This window comes from Hoplias malabaricus, chromosome 5 (genome assembly GCF_029633855.1).
Source record: "Hoplias malabaricus isolate fHopMal1 chromosome 5, fHopMal1.hap1, whole genome shotgun sequence".
In the NCBI taxonomy this organism is placed as follows: domain Eukaryota; kingdom Metazoa; phylum Chordata; class Actinopteri; order Characiformes; family Erythrinidae; genus Hoplias; species Hoplias malabaricus.
The window spans coordinates 55,357,454-55,375,141 of NC_089804.1; the positions used below are offsets into that span (position 1 = coordinate 55,357,454).

At 42.5% G+C, this 17,688-nt stretch overlaps 1 protein-coding gene across 1 annotated transcript in view; it reads right to left on the minus strand.

The window, feature by feature from the left end:
- The window catches only part of nup210 (nucleoporin 210), a 52,716-nt gene extending 35,373 nt beyond the window's left edge, over nt 1-17,343 (minus strand). The window contains exons 1-11 of the mRNA XM_066671593.1: nt 16,708-17,343; nt 15,079-15,215; nt 14,092-14,223; nt 12,122-12,218; nt 9,502-9,652; nt 8,785-8,917; nt 8,350-8,508; nt 7,282-7,350; nt 5,894-6,000; nt 5,410-5,550; nt 5,166-5,303 (exon numbers count right to left, since the gene is read on the minus strand). Coding sequence (XP_066527690.1) covers nt 5,166-5,303; nt 5,410-5,550; nt 5,894-6,000; nt 7,282-7,350; nt 8,350-8,508; nt 8,785-8,917; nt 9,502-9,652; nt 12,122-12,218; nt 14,092-14,223; nt 15,079-15,215; nt 16,708-16,868 — 1,425 coding nt within the window. The 5' untranslated portion in view covers nt 16,869-17,343. The remainder of the gene's footprint in view (nt 1-5,165; nt 5,304-5,409; nt 5,551-5,893; nt 6,001-7,281; nt 7,351-8,349; nt 8,509-8,784; nt 8,918-9,501; nt 9,653-12,121; nt 12,219-14,091; nt 14,224-15,078; nt 15,216-16,707) is intronic.
- Nucleotides 17,344-17,688: the final 345 nt, after the last annotated feature.

Genomic DNA, 17,688 nt, shown 5'->3' on the forward strand with positions numbered 1-17,688 from the left:
AGCGTCTATATCTTTAATGGAACTGATCCTCGCACGTATTAAGGCACCTTTAACCTGGTCTTGCAGGTAAGAGCCCAGTTCTTGTTTTTTTTCTGCCAGCTGTCTTTGGAAGTTCACACCATTGTCCTGAGACATCAGTTTCTCCAGACTCTCAATGTCCTTCTGCAGTTTCTTCACAGCCATGCAGACAGATGATGCAGCATGAGCAGAATAACACTGACAAAAATTTCTTATCTGTGCTTTCCCTACATCCCACCACTGCCTTAAATTTTCAAAACAACATTTCTGGGCTTTCCACTCATCCCAAAACAATAAAAACTTCCCACAAAAAACTCTATCTTGCAATAATTTAACATTAAAATGCCAATAATACTGTGCGCGGATTGTGGACGCCCTACTAATCTCTACAGTGACCATGTGATGATCCGAGAACCCCACAGGAAACACCCCAGCCCTCACCACTCTGTTATTAAAACATTTACTCACATAGATCCTGTCCAATCGAGCTCCACACATTCTAGATTCCCTCACTTTTAACCATGTGTACTGCCTCACGCCTTCATTCTTCTCCCTCCACACATCCACCAGCTCACATTTACTAATCAAGTCAGTAAGAAGTTCACTAGAGGCTTTATGAGGTTCTACTCCATTCCTGTCTATTGTGAACTGCGTAGTGCAGTTCCAGTCCCCTCCCATTATCACACAAGTACCAGCCTTATCATAACCCGAAAGTACATCCAGTAACTTAGAAAAAAAAATCCAGCCGTTCAGAACCTTTATTCGGTGCATAGGCATTCACAAACAAAATTGTGACCCCCTCAATTTCTGCTTTGATTAAAAGCATTCTGCCTTTCACCACCTCTGTACTCGACAAAACATTTACAGCCAATGATTCAGAGAACAGAATAGACACCCCTGCACTCATATTAGTTCCATGGCTAAGTACATAATGTCCCTTCCACCACAAACCCCAATCAATTTCATTATCACTAGTCGAATGTGTCTCCTGTAAAAACATTACATTAATCTTTCTAACACTAATCATCTCAGAGAGCACCCCCAACTTATTCCTGTCCCTACCACCGTTCATGTTTAAAGAACCCACCCTGAGCAGCTCCATAAAGAGAAAGATAAAGGGGGACAGTCCTAGTAAGAGCACCAAAAGCAAAGGATACACCTCGTGCAGTGTGTTCCTAATCATTTTTTCTTGGAGCTAGGACCTTTGCCTCTCCGTATTCTCGTTAAAATCTTTTTCAGTCGAAACCTCTTTTTTTCACTGAGGACGTCATACCCTACAGTCCTCTGAATACGTACGACCGAAGTGACAAACTTCTCTACATCAGGGAAAAAATCCTTGACTTCTACCGCTCTACCAAACGTCTCATCCAAAAATACATTAATCTCCTGAAGGGAATAAAGATCAGATTCTTCACACTGAGACCCTAGGTCAGAAACACCAGAAAACACAGAGCAGGCATCCTCCTCCCCTACCGCCTCTCTATCAGCAACCACCTCTACTGCAGGAGGCACCACTGTGGCCTCCTCCATCACAGATTCCTGGTCTACCCTCACCTCCATCTCTGAAACCTCTTCCTGCATAGGTTCCAGTTCTACCCTCCCCTTTTCTTCACCCTCATCCATCCCCGTAACCTCCTCCTGCACCGGTTCCTTTCCTACCCTCACCCCCATCCCTATTATCTTCTTTTGCACAGGTTCCCGCTCTACCCTCCCCTGTTCCTTACCTTCATCCATCCCCGTAACCTCCTCCTGCACCGGTTCCTTTCCCACCCTCACCCTCTTCCTTGTTATCTTCTCTTGCACAGGTTCCCGCTCTACCCTCCCCTGTTCCTCACCTTCATCCATCCCTGTAACCTCCTCCCGCACTGGTTCCTTTCCCACCTTCACCCTCGTCCTTGATATCTTCTCTTGCACAGGTTCCCGCACTACCCTCCCCTGTTCCTCACCTTCATCCATCCCCGTAACCTCCTCCTGCACCGGTTCCTTTCCCACCCTCACCTTCGACCTTGTTATCTTCTCTTGCACAGGTTCCCGCTCTACCCTCCCCTGTTCCTCACCTTCATCCATCCCTGAGGTTTCCCTCTGTGCACTAGTCCCAGGCTCCTGAGACCCGTTCATTATTAGCACTGTCTCAGTGTCACTGTTCTGGCCATTCATCTCTCCAGGCTGCTCACCACCAGCCCCCATAGAACTATCTCTATTATCCCAGCCTTCCCTCTGCTCACCAGGGCCTCGTTCACTACCCTCCCCTGACGGAGCTGTACTCGGGCCCGCCTTCTCATCTCCACCAACCTTGTGTGGGCACGTTTGTCTTTTATGTCCGATATCCCCACACTCAAAACATTTCAGACTCCCCGTGGCAGCGTAAGCCATATACGACCTGCCCTCGTGCCAAACTCTAAACGAAACATCCAACGTCGGTACGTTCAAAAACATAAACACCTGCCTACGGAACGACAGAACGTGTTTAAGAGACTCAATTTTACACCCGAGCGGAACCATCCTAAACCCACTTGCTATTTTACCAAACCGGGAGAGCTCGCGCTCAATAACTGCATTCGGAATAAACGGCGGGATATTAGAAACCGTGACTTTCACCGACATCGCAACAACCGGCGTCACCGCAAGAAACACTCCACTCACCCACACTCCACTTTCCACCAGTCGATTCACAAAACCCTGATTCACCAGGAAAACCACCACCGCTCGGTTCATCTTCGACGCCGAAACAATGTTCTCATCACCGATCAGCGCCCCCACCCCCACCAGAACCTCCACCACTGAGGTTCCGGGTACCGGCTCGCACCTGATCCCGCGACGGAGCGACTGAGACGGCGTACTCTCGCCTGGGAGGGACGCCATCTCCACACACCGCCGCGAAATCCGCAGCCAAACCCCCAAACAACCTCACTACCTCACCACAGTAAATTTAAACAAATTTAATCACTATAAACTCTATCGTGAAAGAAAATCAAAGATAGATTACAGCCCAGAAACGCTCTCACCACGCGCCTCTACCTCCACCTCAGAGAGAGACAGAGGGAGAGAGACAGAGAGAGAGAGACAGACAGAGAGAGAGAGAGAGACAGAGAGAGAGAGAGACACAGAGAGAGAGAGAGAGAGAGAGAGAGACAGAGAGAGAGAGAGACATTTTTAATATATACTGCACATTGCCCCAAGTAATCAATTGTGACCCGACGCCACACAGAGGAGGTTTACTAAAGCCACTGGCTTAAGCTCAGACCACACAGACTGATGTTGGAGCTGAGGCTGTGAAACTACTCTCACTCTGCCTGGCACCCACATGCCCTATCAGCATTGTACTAACGTGTTAAGTATGTGTTCATGGGTGTACAGTACATGCAAGGAACTGCTGAGTAAAAGAAGAGACAGAGAAAGAGACAATTGTTTTGTGGACTGTTTATGGAAAAGGATCCAAAAACCTGTTTAGTTGTGTTTAATTGATGTTTAAAGTGATAAATAAATAGCCTGAGTTCCAAATCACCCCTGCCTCCATTGTCCTCCCTCCTAACGTAGCATGTTCACTGCTACATCCCTGTGTCAACATACGCTGTAATATTGCCCACAAAACCTAGTGTGTGCCAATAATTCAGAAAATAGCAGCTGAGACTTTTTATTGATTGGTAGCTAGTGGAATTAAGCCTTTCCACCTTAAACAGCCAAAACAGAACTATGGCTGAGGCACGTCGGCCAAAGTTGTGACTCAGCTTTAAATATTACTGTAAATGGAGATGGTGTGAAAATATACAGTGGTATGAAAGCATTTGCCAAACTAAGCTGTAAAATAAATGTAATTCTTTAAATCAAGGAAACCTTGGTCTTTTCAGTCTTAGAAACATCTAGAATATTGTTACTTAAATTTAACAAGGAGAAAACTGATATTGGGCGTCACGGTGGCGCAGCAGGTAGTTGTCGCAGTCACACAGCTCCAGGGACCTGGAGGTTGTGGGTTTGATTCCCGCTCCGGGTGACTGTCTGTGAGAAGTGTGGTGTGTTCTCCGTGTCTGCGTGGGTTTCCTCCGGGGGACTGTCTGTGAGGGGTGTGTTGTGTTCTCCCTGTGTCTGCGTGTGTTTCCTCCGGGTGACTGTCTGCGAGGAGTGTGGTGTGTTCTCCCTGTGTCTGCGTGGGTTTCCTCCGGGTGACTGTCTGTGAGGAGTGTGGTGTGTTCTCCCTGTGTCTGCGTGGGTTTCCTCCGGGTGACTGTCTGTGAGGAGTGTGGTGTGTTCTCCCTGTGTTTGCGTGGGTTTCCTCTGGGTGACTGTCTGTGAGGAGTGTGGTGTGTTCTCCCTGTGTCTGCGTGGGTTTCCTCCGGGTGACTGTCTGCGAGGAGTGTGGTGTGTTCTCCCTGTGTCTGCGTGGGTTTCCTCCGGGTGACTGTCTGTGAGGAGTGTGGTGTGTTCTCCCTGTGTCTGCGTGTGTTTCCTCCGGGTGACTGTCTGTGAGGAGTGTGGTGTGTTCTCCCTGTGTCTGTGTGGGTTTCCTTCGAGTGACTGTCTGTGAGGAGTGCGGTGTGTTCTCCCTGTGTCTGCGTGGGTTTCCTCCGGGTGACTGTCTGTGAGGAGTGTGGTGTGTTCTCCCTGTGTTTGCGTGGGTTTCCTCTGGGTGACTGTCTGTGAGGAGTGTGGTGTGTTCTCCCTGTGTCTGCGTGGGTTTCCTCCGGGTGACTGTCTGCGAGGAGTGTGGTGTGTTCTCCCTGTGTCTGCGTGGGTTTCCTCCGGGTGACTGTCTGTGAGGAGTGTGGTGTGTTCTCCCTGTGTCTGCGTGTGTTTCCTCCGGGTGACTGTCTGTGAGGAGTGTGGTGTGTTCTCCCTGTGTCTGCGTGGGTTTCGTAAACAAAAACGGTGATATGAATGCAGTGATATGTCGCAGTAATCGTTCCTCAGATTAAAGGCTGGAACATTTCTGCAAGGCATTTCGCCTCGAGAACATCACTAACGTCTGTTACTGGTGGTTGGCGATTAGGTCTCGATCGCAAACACCTCTCTAACTCCCACCCGAGGTACTGAACAGAGCTCCATCACTCCAGAGAACAGCTCTACAGCTCCCACAGCTCCATGCTTGGGTGGTTTACACTCCTCAGCCTATTACTGATAACATAGGGAGTCAATACTTTGACACAATTTACCTTGATGGTGTATTGATAGGCTCCTTCTTTGGGTTGCCACGGAAACGTAAGGATAGAGGGGGTGAGGACTATGGGGTTATAAATTTCGACATCTTGCTCGTTCCTCACTGGAACAGGAAGCAGACGGATGATACCACCCTGAGAAAAAGAAAGCGCATTAGGATTTAAAAAACTGAGGCTAGAAACAAAACAATAGCACTTGGTAGCACTGATATTTTCTCAGTTCTGTTGGGAAGCAACCCACCCTGTCAACAACAGACTTCAGTGTGCCATCGATGACGGTCTGGCCTTGTTTGAGCGCTTTCACACGGTGGTAAGATCCATTTAGGGATGACTCCAAAACCTCAAAGTACTCCTTGGGGAACGTGGTTTCTATCCGTATGTTCTGTCAAAAAAACCACAACATGTCATAGTTTTAAAAAAAGGTTCTAAATAAGCAGATGTTTACAATTATTTTGTCACTATGACTGTTTAAGGTTTAAAACCAGTGGTACTGCTAGAACAATAGAGCAAGGGAGGATTAAACAAGATTAAAAAGATAAATAAATAAATAAAACAGGGTGTTGAAGTGGCTTTGGTTTCTCATGTCCCGTACATTTCATGCTAAAGACACAAAGAGATCCTTCTAACATCAGAGTCAGTTTGAAGATGTCTACTCAGTTTAATGGATATAACTTTTTTAGCCAGAGATATCGGTCAGCACCACAATTATTCAACTATCTACTTACGTCTGAGAGATAAATCTTGTTACTCGACTTGTCAAACACTTCAATGAATATTTCATACGTTCTTCTGGCCTCCAGAACCCAGCGGTCTCCAGGATGAATCTTAAAAACTAAAGCACAAAGACAGACACAGTTTTTCACACAACAATTAGAGAGGGATAGGATCTTGACTCTGAATTACTCTTTAAAAGCAGCAATGAAAATCCCCATGTTGTCCAAGTCTTGATATGAGATCATTCCTATGCTGCAATGTCCTATGCTGCAATTTCTTGAATTTCCCCTGGGGACCTTGAATTTCCCCTGGGGATCTTGAATTTCCCCTGGGGATCAATAAAGTATCTATCTATCTATCTATCATGTCCCATTAACATTATATTCTGCCGTTTTATTTATTTATTGTGGGTTGCAAAATAAAACATGTTCCATTTCTTTGTTTTTATTAATGACAACTAGCATTGGACAAAGAGCATTTATCATTCTGTGAACTGAGAAAGTCTCTTCAAATATGGATATCTAAGCCACAGTTTATCAATACTATTAGGTGTAAAAAATATATATATGTTAAAAGCATTTTTGTGTATACATAATTTTTTCTTAAATTTCAAACATTATCCCACTCTTCTGTCATTGTCTTTTATGGTAAGTGTTGTGTAGAATTAAAATGACAAATACAAGTCACCCGGAGGAAACCCACGCAGACACAGAGAGAACACACCACACTCCTCACAGACAGTCACCCAGAGGAAACCCATGCAGACACAGAGAGAACACACCACACTCCTCACAGACAGTCACCCGGAGGAAACCCACGCAGACACAGAGAGAACACACCACACTCCTCACAGACAGTCACCCGGAGGAAACCCACGCAGACACAGGAAGAACACACCACACTCCTCACAGACAGTCACCCGGAGGAAAACCCACGAAGACACAGGGAGAACACACCACACTCCTCACAGACAGTCACCCGGAGGAAAACTCACGAAGACACAGGGAGAACACACCACACTCCTCACAGACAGTCACCCGGAGGAAACCCACGCAGACACAGGGAGAACACACCACACTCCTCACAGACAGTCACCCGGAGGAAACCCACGCAGACACAGGAAGAACACACCACACTCTTCTCAGACAGTCACCCGGAGCAGGAATCGAACCCACAACCTCCAGGTCCCTGAAGCTGTGTGACTGCGCCACCGTGCCGCCCGGAGAACGTTTTAAATTTTTTATTTGAATTTTATGTTACACAAAAATGCTTTAGAAGATATTTGCACACCTATTACCTTATGTATTAATAACTTATACCTACATTATCAATTGTATATATCCTACTTTAGTATTCTTAAAAACCCTTCAACATTTGCGCAAACAAAAAACCCACAAACCTAAGTATCCAGGTTCCACCACATATATTGTGCTGTTTGGCAGTCTGGAGGCTCCCTTCATCCCAAGACCTGATTATTTCCAGTTAAGAAAAGTTAACAAAGTTTCATCAGCTTCTAAAAACAGCCACTTTTGCATCAGTGAAAAAAAGAAAAGCTCACTGTGCCATTCATTCTGATCCATTAACAATCACAATCTCCATCCTTCATTAAAAATCCCTCTCATCTAAACCTTTTATCCCTCTTTATTAACTCCATTAAATATTAAACTCTTTCCCCCTGCCACATTTTGCCGAAATCATTCTGAAACTGTGCACCTGCTTCACTGATTCAGGACAATTCAAGGACAAATGAAGAGAGATGAAGTTCAGATTGAGCAGGAGGTAAACAGGACTTGCATTGCGAAAAAAGTACAATAGTCTGAGAAGGCCATAGTCTAGACGGCTCAGCATTGAATTAAATTCCTTCACATTGATGTGTCACGGTGAAAGATATTAAAGCAAAACATTATGACAGGCTTCTTGATCCACTATGGATAGGAGGCCTTGTCAGAAACCACAAAGATGAGTGCTTAAAATCTCTAACCTAGTCCCTTACACCATATCACTTCTATAAAATGGTGATAAAATACTGAATAATAAAATACTACTGGTAAAAACGGTAGGACCTAATTAGTTCTGTGAAAGAATAAAGTTACGTTAAAACCAAGCACACCATTGTTTTTCTTGTGAAATTCCCAATAGGTTTGATGTGTCACATGACCCTCTTTCCATTGAAAAAACAAAAGTTGGATCCAAAATGGCTGACTTCAAAATGGCCACCGTGGTCACCACCCATCTTTAAAATTATCCCCCTCTCTGTATAAGGTTTTTTTGGTTCCTTTTTTTAAAATATTTTTTTATATAATCAACATGTCCATTGTAAACGACCTCCTGTAACATTTTAAAAAACATTTGGTTGTTACGCAAAATTTTGCAATGTTGAAATATTGTGTGGAAAATTGCTCTATCAGTTTTTTTTTCCTATCTAAGTCAATTAGAACCAAAGCACAAATTCAGTTCTGAAGGATACTCTTGTGATCCAGTACGATGTTGGTTTGCCCTTGTTGAAGGGCTAACACAGTGGACGTGCTCTGGTCCAGTTCCGCTACGTCGCGATCTGAGTTTCCTCCAGCAGCAACAACACTGTTCTTTAAGTGGAGTTCGTACTGATCACAGGGCATGACCAGCTCTGGAAAACAATAATAACGTAACATGTTAAGAACCTAATTCTGGCACAATTCTGACAAACTATGTACACACAATATTATTTATACATTAAATACAAGACAGCTGCTGTTGTTAGTGTCAGTGTGTTTCGCGCAGTATCAAGGCTTCCTCACCAACGGTAACACATTCACTCACACATTTAACAAAATGTTCCACACACCGTCATGTATCTAAACCGTTTTAAATGAAAGTCTACGTGTAAATGTTAGGAAACACCTACGGCTCTGAGAACGGTTACCTGTGATCTTTCCTTGACGGATTTTCTGGACCTTGTATTTGATGGAGGTGCCGGCGAGCAGGTAAATATCGTAAGCAGGGCTCAGGAGGATGTTCTCGAGAATCAGCAGTCTCACCTCTGCAGGGCCCACATTCTTTAAAACCACAGACAAACACATTCAGTTCATGAATATGCAGATTTCCCAAAGGTTAATGATAACACTAAAGACAGTCTTACACTTAAACTATGTTTAATCATGTAGTGTGATTAATATTTTTAGATCGGGATTAGTGATTGGTTGGCGAAACTGTAAGTGTTGACTGTATATCATACTTTACAACACAACAGAGTACCAACCAGTAATAAATATAACACAGTCCAAACTGAAAGTTACCTCTAAATAAACCAAAACGCTAATTATTACTGGGTGTGTTACACCCCGAGTACTGTAAGAGAGAGCTGCTATGGATGACGATTTTGTCTGTACGTTGCAGCTGGTCTGGTTCTACCCTCTAACATCAGGCAAGCCAGGAGGCAATGTTAAGTAGGACCAGCTATTTATAGTAACTCAGCCCAGAGCTGAGATTTTGGAGAAATAAAGTTTTACTTTTTCTCTGCCTCTGACTCACTCTCGTTTCAACCATCAGAAAAAAAAGGCATAAAATATTCAGGAGGATCTTCAGCAGAACGGGAATCACAGGAGAGAGGATGTGTAGCTGAAGAGAGAATGAGACGCACCGTGTAAAGAGCCTCCTGGATTTTGGCTTTGAGCTTTGCGTGACCAGTTTTGATTCCTGATACCAAGATGATATCTCCTTGCTTTCCTACTCTCTCCATCTCAGAGATGTAACTGGGCGGAGTGTAAGTCGACTCTGAGAATTTGAGCACTCTGTAAAAAATCATACACTTACATTAGCACATAGGTTCTAAAAATACACAATATACTACACACACACACATCAACCTGAACATTTCAATGTTAATGACAAAACTACACACTTTTACTGTGACGTTGTTACAAATTATTTGAATAATACATTACACTGTGTATAGTACTATCATTTATCAAATGGACCAGGGCTTATTTAGCTTAAAGGACAGTCATCAGAGCTCCTTCCACACCCCAGAGTGAATGCCCAGTTCCATACATCACCACCTTTTTGCCCAATGACAAAGAGCATGAAAGTGTTTTTAACAGTAAATGAATGACAATGGACAGCAGGGTCCTAGTTTTATTACAGACATGAACTGTCCTGTGCTTATTGTAAATGATAGTGGTTCTTGGATAACTGTCCTTCTGTAGAACACTGTAAAGGAGGAGCTGTTCTCACTTGGTTAAGAGGGCTGGACGATACGGCCAAAATCTATATCACAATATATTTCTTAATATTGGTCGATATGATATACAGTGGAACCTCTACTAACGAACTGTCCAAGATACGAACCGGGCATTTGAATATTTTTTGCCTCCACCAACGAACCATGACTCTAGAAACGAACCCGAGCCTCCGAGCCAGCGGCTGGAAATGTCCACTGACCCCAATAGGCGAGTCTCCCAGCGCCCAGACTTGAGTGAGCTTTTAGGATTAGCACATTGTAGCTTTAGCAATTTAGCATTAGTGTAAATAGCAGACATCGAAATTCGTGCTAAGTTAAGCCGTATCTACGCTTCGTCTCCCCACATTCACCGCCTACTCTCCGTTATTCCACCCACCCCCCACCACCTCCCGTCATACAGCCAGTGCCTGTGTTACTCCTCCAGCCAGTCGTCACGTCTTCAAGGTAGCGATGAGTAACCACTTAAAATGTTTTTATTTCTTTTTTATTACTGATACCACTGTATTTCTTTTTTATTTTTGTAATGCTACATGTATTTTTTACTAATTTGAGAGTGTTGTAAACATATATCAGTGCAAAAAGAATGACTTTCGGGGTGGGCGCTGGAACCCATTAATTGCTTTTCCATTATTTTAAATGGGGAAAATTGACTCGAGAAACAAGCTTTTCCACTTACGAACCGGGTCACGGAACGGATCACGTTCGTAGGTAGAGATCCCACTGTAATTCCGATCTTAACATTGTAAAAGCCACAGAAAAACTCTCAAGCACAAACATGACATCACCATCAAACATCAAATGCTTGGCTTTGTCAATTTTAATATTAATATTAAATGCAATTAACTGACAGAAGTGTCCTGTATTGAATGACAGTCAGTGACAAATGCTGTAAATTATGAATAATATAATACTGAAAAAGTGATTCTCAGATGTTTAAAGTAAAGCTTTACGTATGAGATACTCTCTGTGCCATCATTACATTCAGTCCCATCCCCATGTTTTTACCAAACTTGCATCAAGTATTAATGTGATGAAATGAACCAGCCGGTGGAGTTCTGTGTAATAGAAACTAGTTCCTGGAAGAGATTTGTGTGTGTCCAGGCTTGAAAATATCATTCACACTTGGCCCAATGTACTAAACTCTCAAGGCAAAGGACCCAGTGGCCAAATAAGACCTGAGAGAAAAGGCCTTTAGGGCGCTTACCACAAATACAAATGTGTATTTTCCTTTTCTACTGTGAATAAATAAAAGCCCCCTCCTCATCAACACCTTTTCCACTGGATCCATTTCAAGGTTGCATGGCAACAAGGTGAGCAAAGAAGCCCAGGTATCTCTGTCCCTGGCGTGTTCCACCACCTCCTCCTGGGGGATCCCCAGGCGTTCCCAGACCAGGTAGGAGATATAATCCCTCCAGCATGTCCTGGGTCTACCCCAGGGCCTCCTCCAAGTTGGACGTGACTGGTATACCTCCAGTGGGAGGTGATCAGGGGGCATCAAATGCCCAAACCACCTCAAGTGACTCCTCTCAACGCAAAGGAGCAGCGACTCTACTCCAAGCTCCTCCCTCATCACCGAGCGCTTCACCGGATCATGAAGAGTACGTCCAGAAACCCATCGGAGAATGCTCTTTTTGGATGCTTTTATCCACGATCTTGTTCTCGTAGGTGAGAGTGGGTGCGTAGACTGACCAGCAAATTAAGAGCTTTGCATTCTAGCTCAGCTCTCTCTTCACCACAACGGTCCGGTACAGATACAGCATCACTGCAGACGCTGCACCTAACCTACAATCAACCTCACGATCCCTTTTCTCATCACTTGTGAACAAGACCACAAGATATTTGAACCACTTTACTTGGGATAGGTTCTCGCACTCTACCTGAAGGGAGCATGCCATTCTGATACATCTCACAGGCATACAGCTGCCTGATTTTGCATTGTACATATTCAGACAAATCCTATTAAAAATAAAAACAAATCAGTGGAGCAGCGTTGGACCCATAAAAGGTAAAGAAACTGTACCGCAGAGAGTTGTAGGATTCTGGGTAAGAAGCCATCTCCGTCCCCTTCACGAGACTCCAGTCAAACACCAGTCCAGCCAAAGTACTGAATGTGTTTCCTGCACAAACACAAACCAGGAGCATGTAATTAAGCATTAAAACACACGATAGATTGTAGTGAACAGACTGGGTGACAGGTCAACTGAAATAATTGTGGAATATTAGCAGCTATTTTTTTTATATTGATATCATACAATCAAACACACACTGTTTAAACCTGTCGTTATATTCAATGTATTGTGCACATGATTAATGGCCAAAATCAATACTTTATTAAAAGAAAACAATGTTCAAAGGGGGGAGTGTAAGTGAAGTCCGAAGTGGGGACTAAGTACATATTCATGCATCTGTGAAGCATAAAACTAACTCCAAGTATGTCATTTTGATGAACAGAAATTACTTTTTAATGTCTTAATGAACGACTGGTGTTAGACATAAACACATGACCTATTATATAAATGATTAACTGAACTAAGGACACACTCGCTCACACACACACACACACACACTCACTCTCACACACACACACACTCACTCTCACACACAAAATTTGGTTTCATTTAAAAGTAAGCTTTTTTCTTATTACTATTATTATTATAAAATCTGAGCGAATCCTATAGAAATATGTGTAGCCAATGCCCAGTGCCCAAGTCGCCAAACAGGACAGACTAGTTGAGCAAGTGCCTTTATTTCAGACAGGGTAAAATCACCTGTGTCCTTAAAACAGAAACACAAACATAACTACAAACAAAGCCTAACACTTTGCCTTAAGTGTGTTGTATTAAAGTATAAAAGCAACAGCTCTGAACACAATGAGGCCACAAAAGCAGTGAAAACTAAACTTAACCCCTTAACCCAAAGGCTTTACTAAACCAAACAAGGCTTGCCTCAGGTTTTCACCTTTAAAACCCAAACAGTGTCAATAACATCCAACTCCTGTGCCATGACCTTTTATATTAATAAATATCTAAATAAACAAACACCCTCACGCTGACTCTTTAGTGTTAAAATTGTATGGATTCCTAATATGGATTCTATCCAAATGATTTATGAAACATCACCATAGAGTGCCCCATTTCCTAACGTACAATAATATTAATAATGCACCGAGTACTGCACAGAGATATGTTCACGAAAAATATGCAGCAGATGTGTCAAAGTTGGCCAAACAGAAGCAAATTATTTCATTGTCGCGGTCCTAACACATGCTCAGGTATTTGGTTTTATCACATAGTTCACTATTTACATTAATGCCGCTTTACCTTGTGTAAAACATCCATTCAGATACAGATATTCCAATTTGCTTTGGGATCAAGACATTTTTATTTGTCTCTTTTTTTACACCCCAAATAAATTCTGGTTTCTTTTTTTCTCATTTTCATTTACATTTTATTTCCCGTTTTTTTTTTTTCCCAATTTGTATTTTTGTTGTTTTAAATAGTTATTATCAAAAATAAATACCCAAACATACCCAATAAATACCCCAAAAAAGCAAGCAATGAGACGAGATGTTCTGAAGCAGCTGTAAATGAGCTTAAGCTCAAAGCCAAGCGTTAGCTACAGTATTAAAAATCCCCACAGCTTTGGACTGTGGTGCAGTGCAACTGTTTTCTGAAGTGACAGAGCTCTGGGATGAGTTAGAGTAGAGTATATGATCCAAAACTAATCATCCAACATCAATAATCCAAAAAAAACTAATGCTCTTGTGGCTAAGCATCAAATCCTTACAGTACACCTTCCAACATCTACTGTAAAGCCTTGTCAGAAATAAAGAAACATTTACTGCAACAAAAGAAGACACACCGCCTATGAATTCCCTTCACTGCAGAAGAAATATTGGGTGAGAAGGGGTCCACTAATGTTTGGCCATACATTTCAGATGCTGCACTGAACTGTGTCCTTTAACTGGCCGCGAGGAGCCAGTGAACTCACCCTCCGAGTCAAGCGCATGGATCTTCAGCTCCAGAGGGGAGTCCTCCAGGTGGAGCTCCCGTGTGGTCGACACAATCTGGATCTCATTAATGATGTCCACAATGGCATCACAGCGCAGCACCTGACCCGTCACTGGGGACACAGATGGGAGAGAGATGCTCATTTTCAAAGCATTTATTATCAGACAGGTCAAATTAAGTGTTTAAAAATGTGATAATTAAAACCGTTAATCAAATAAAACTTAATTGGTATATATTAATTATTTATCTATTTATCTCTGGACAAAAACTATAGACCAAACTCAAGCTTTAATGTAACTGCCATTGTTTACTGCTTTTAAAAAACAAACAAAATATGGTTAATAAATGGTAGGCGTTACACTAAAATCTGCCTGTTTTTAGATGTGAAACCCCTTTATGGAGTTGGTCTGCTCTGAGTGAAAGGCACAACAGCCTTCTTTTTCCTATACACATGCGTGGTAAGACATTTACCAGAGGAGCTATACGTATAAAGGCAAACACCTGCAACACTTAAGAAACTCTGGCTAAAGTCTGAGAGCGCACTTGTGTGAACAGAGCCTCTAATATCCCGGAGTATCTCCAGCACTGCACGGGTGCCACTGAACACGGAACATTGCCTGCTGTGAGAATGCACCCAAATCAGATGATCTCCTGCTGTGTCATGTACGTGTGCAAGGACTTAGAACAACTCTGGAATTTCTCCAGAGTTCATATCTGAAAGAGAACTATATGCTCTGGTTAAAGAGCGCAGTAAACAGCAAGTCTATTAGCGATAACTCGACCCACTCTGAACGTGAGATGTTTTGGGAAAGATGCTTAAATTCGGGGCATAAAAATCCACTATACGGTAGCTTTGTAGATCCAGTGAAGAAACAGTGAGCTACAGACATAGCTTGGATGACTGACTACACTTGGAGTGAGAAGGTAACTTTGACGATAAATAGTCTGAAGGCCACTCATTACTCACAAACGTCCTCAGCAAGTATAATACTGGTGAGTCTGGAGGGCTGGGTGGATCGAGCCTGGAGCACGGCTCTTTGAGAACACTGATGATCATCCACATCCACAGCCTCAATACTGGCAACTTCCGGTCTGTTTGAGGACCTGTGGAACAACAAGAGGTATTTACTAATGATTTAAACATGGAGAAGGGAACGCAAAGTCCACGTTGGTGATGTTTTTGTTTATTTAAATAGTGTATTTTTATTTATTTTAAAGTAGTTGTAATTTAAAACGCTGACCAATATATTGGTCAAAAAATCTCTGTCCAAAGAAAAACACGTACCTCCATTTTTGTGGATTTTTAGATTACTACTTTATTCAAAAACAGCAGATGTGCAAAATGTCATGCTGAAGGGACCAACAGAAACGCTCAAAAAGATTTTTACATGGACTTCCACTGAATATTAAGGTTTTTACCTATTTTGGACATTCCAAAATTTCTGTATATTTTTTACCACCTTATTAAGTGAACTTTAAAATGTACTGTGTCTGTATTTTCACTACTTTGGAATTCATAAAGTACGTATTTATCGTATTAGAATTAAAATGGCAACTATTACGATTTGAAAAGTAAACACTTATATTGTGACTTCAGCGTAAAAATTATAACTCTTATTTCCCTAATTTGTATTGTATTGTGATACCAGTCAATGGTGCACACTTCCGTTCCGACTAATCGCACAAGAAAGAGAACAAATAACAATAATACATTAAATCTTTTGTCATATTCAATTTAATTCAATTCATATTTTGTATATCGCCCACCCCTAAACATAACCTGTGTCTGTCTAAATCTAATGTTAGATTTAGTGGAGCATATCGATTTTAAAGTCTTACTTTGTCATTTTTTTAATTTGCTAATTTTTATTTGACGGAACTCAAGCAAATACGAGAACTTAAAGATTCTAACTGCAGCGTGCCGTAAGTTCCTGTGCGTGAATCTGAATATGCCGCCAATCATGTCTGTAGTAGACGACACCTACGTCCGAAATGCCACAGGAAATGAGGTTGAACCCAGACGACTGACAGGGACACATGCTTGGCTTTGTAGCTCTGCTGAAGTCTTAACAGTACAACAAACCTAGCGTCTATTTTTAGGTTCCTTTAGGTCTGAAATAAAAGTCTAACCACCCAAAGTGAAATGAACCAGGAACTAAATGTGAATTAATTGGGGAAGAATTCAGGTTCCTCACTCCGGGATTTACCTGTAGCACCATTGGTATATTTCACTACTTAAACTCCACTGAAGTCTCTGAAATAAGTAATAAAAAGTGGTTTGGTGTAGGAGGCAAAATTAAAAAAAACCACCAAGTTCTCCTGTTCACCAAATGAACAGCAAAATATATTATTATTACACCATGCTTCCCTCAGAGATAAAGAACCTCCAAAGTGAATGAAAAACTAACTGTTTAAAGGTGAACCAACAAAACTGTGTTAAATTCAACTAAACCATGGGAAACCTGAGGTAAAATATGGTTTTATTTAAAAATACGCATCACTCCTAACTTAAATTTCTAGACTTAGTAAACACCAACTTCGTTTTTTATTATTTTATTTGGAAGTGGTGAGGGGTGGTCTCATATCTCCCACTCACCATCTGTAGCACCCTTCAGTGGCCTCCAGGGTAAAGTTGATTCTCGTACTCCTGGCCAGAGGTAGCAGGACTTTGGGGATGTTCAGTTTAGCAGCTTTGGAGGAAGAGCAGTGGCAGGAGAGCAGCACCAAGAGAAAGACGAGGGCTTCACATTTCACCATAATGCTCTTTATTAGTAGCCTATTATTATTATTAACAACTAACTCGCAGTTTCAAATTAAAGAAATACTATTCACACGACCACAACACAGACGTCAAAACATATCTCAAAATTTCCAGAGGTAAAAACACCTATCAGAAAGTTCTAAAAATTCTCCACAGCTAATGGGCAGCATTTCCAACTGAAAAACAACATGAAGGAGCCGAAGCTCACGAAGCCAACCAAGTCCCTGATACAAAGTTTCAAACCCCAGTCTCTGAACTACAGCCTCGACCGTTAATTCTGTACCATACTACAATTCCTCCGCATACTCTCCCCCTCAGAGAAACAGCCCAGAGCGCCCGAGGAGCTGCACACAGAGCGGTTTATCTCCGCCGCTCACTTCACACGCCGTGACTTTACCGCTCCGTTTATTTTATTCGCGCTCGAGACGCGTGCAATCACCCGCCATTCAGTTACACTGTATCAAAGCGGCGGTGCATGCTGGGAAACGTAGGCCGGAGGTCAGGTAACGGATGACGATGTTCTTTAAAGGGACACTGTCCGACAAAAGCCACAGCCCCGGGGCCTTGAGAGACTCGTGTATAAACGTGCACTGCAGGTTCATCATCGGTTTGTCCTCGGTTTTTTGCCTAAAATTGATTTTAAAACAGATTTTTTTTGTTCATAAACTACTGCCCACTGTGAATTGTAGCCTATAGCACAATGCTACCATTGTTTCCCTTGTTTTCAATTCTACCTCAGATTTTGTACAGCAAAGTGTACTCTCTCTCTCTCTCTCTCTCTCTCTCTCTCTCTCTCTCATTATATATATATATATA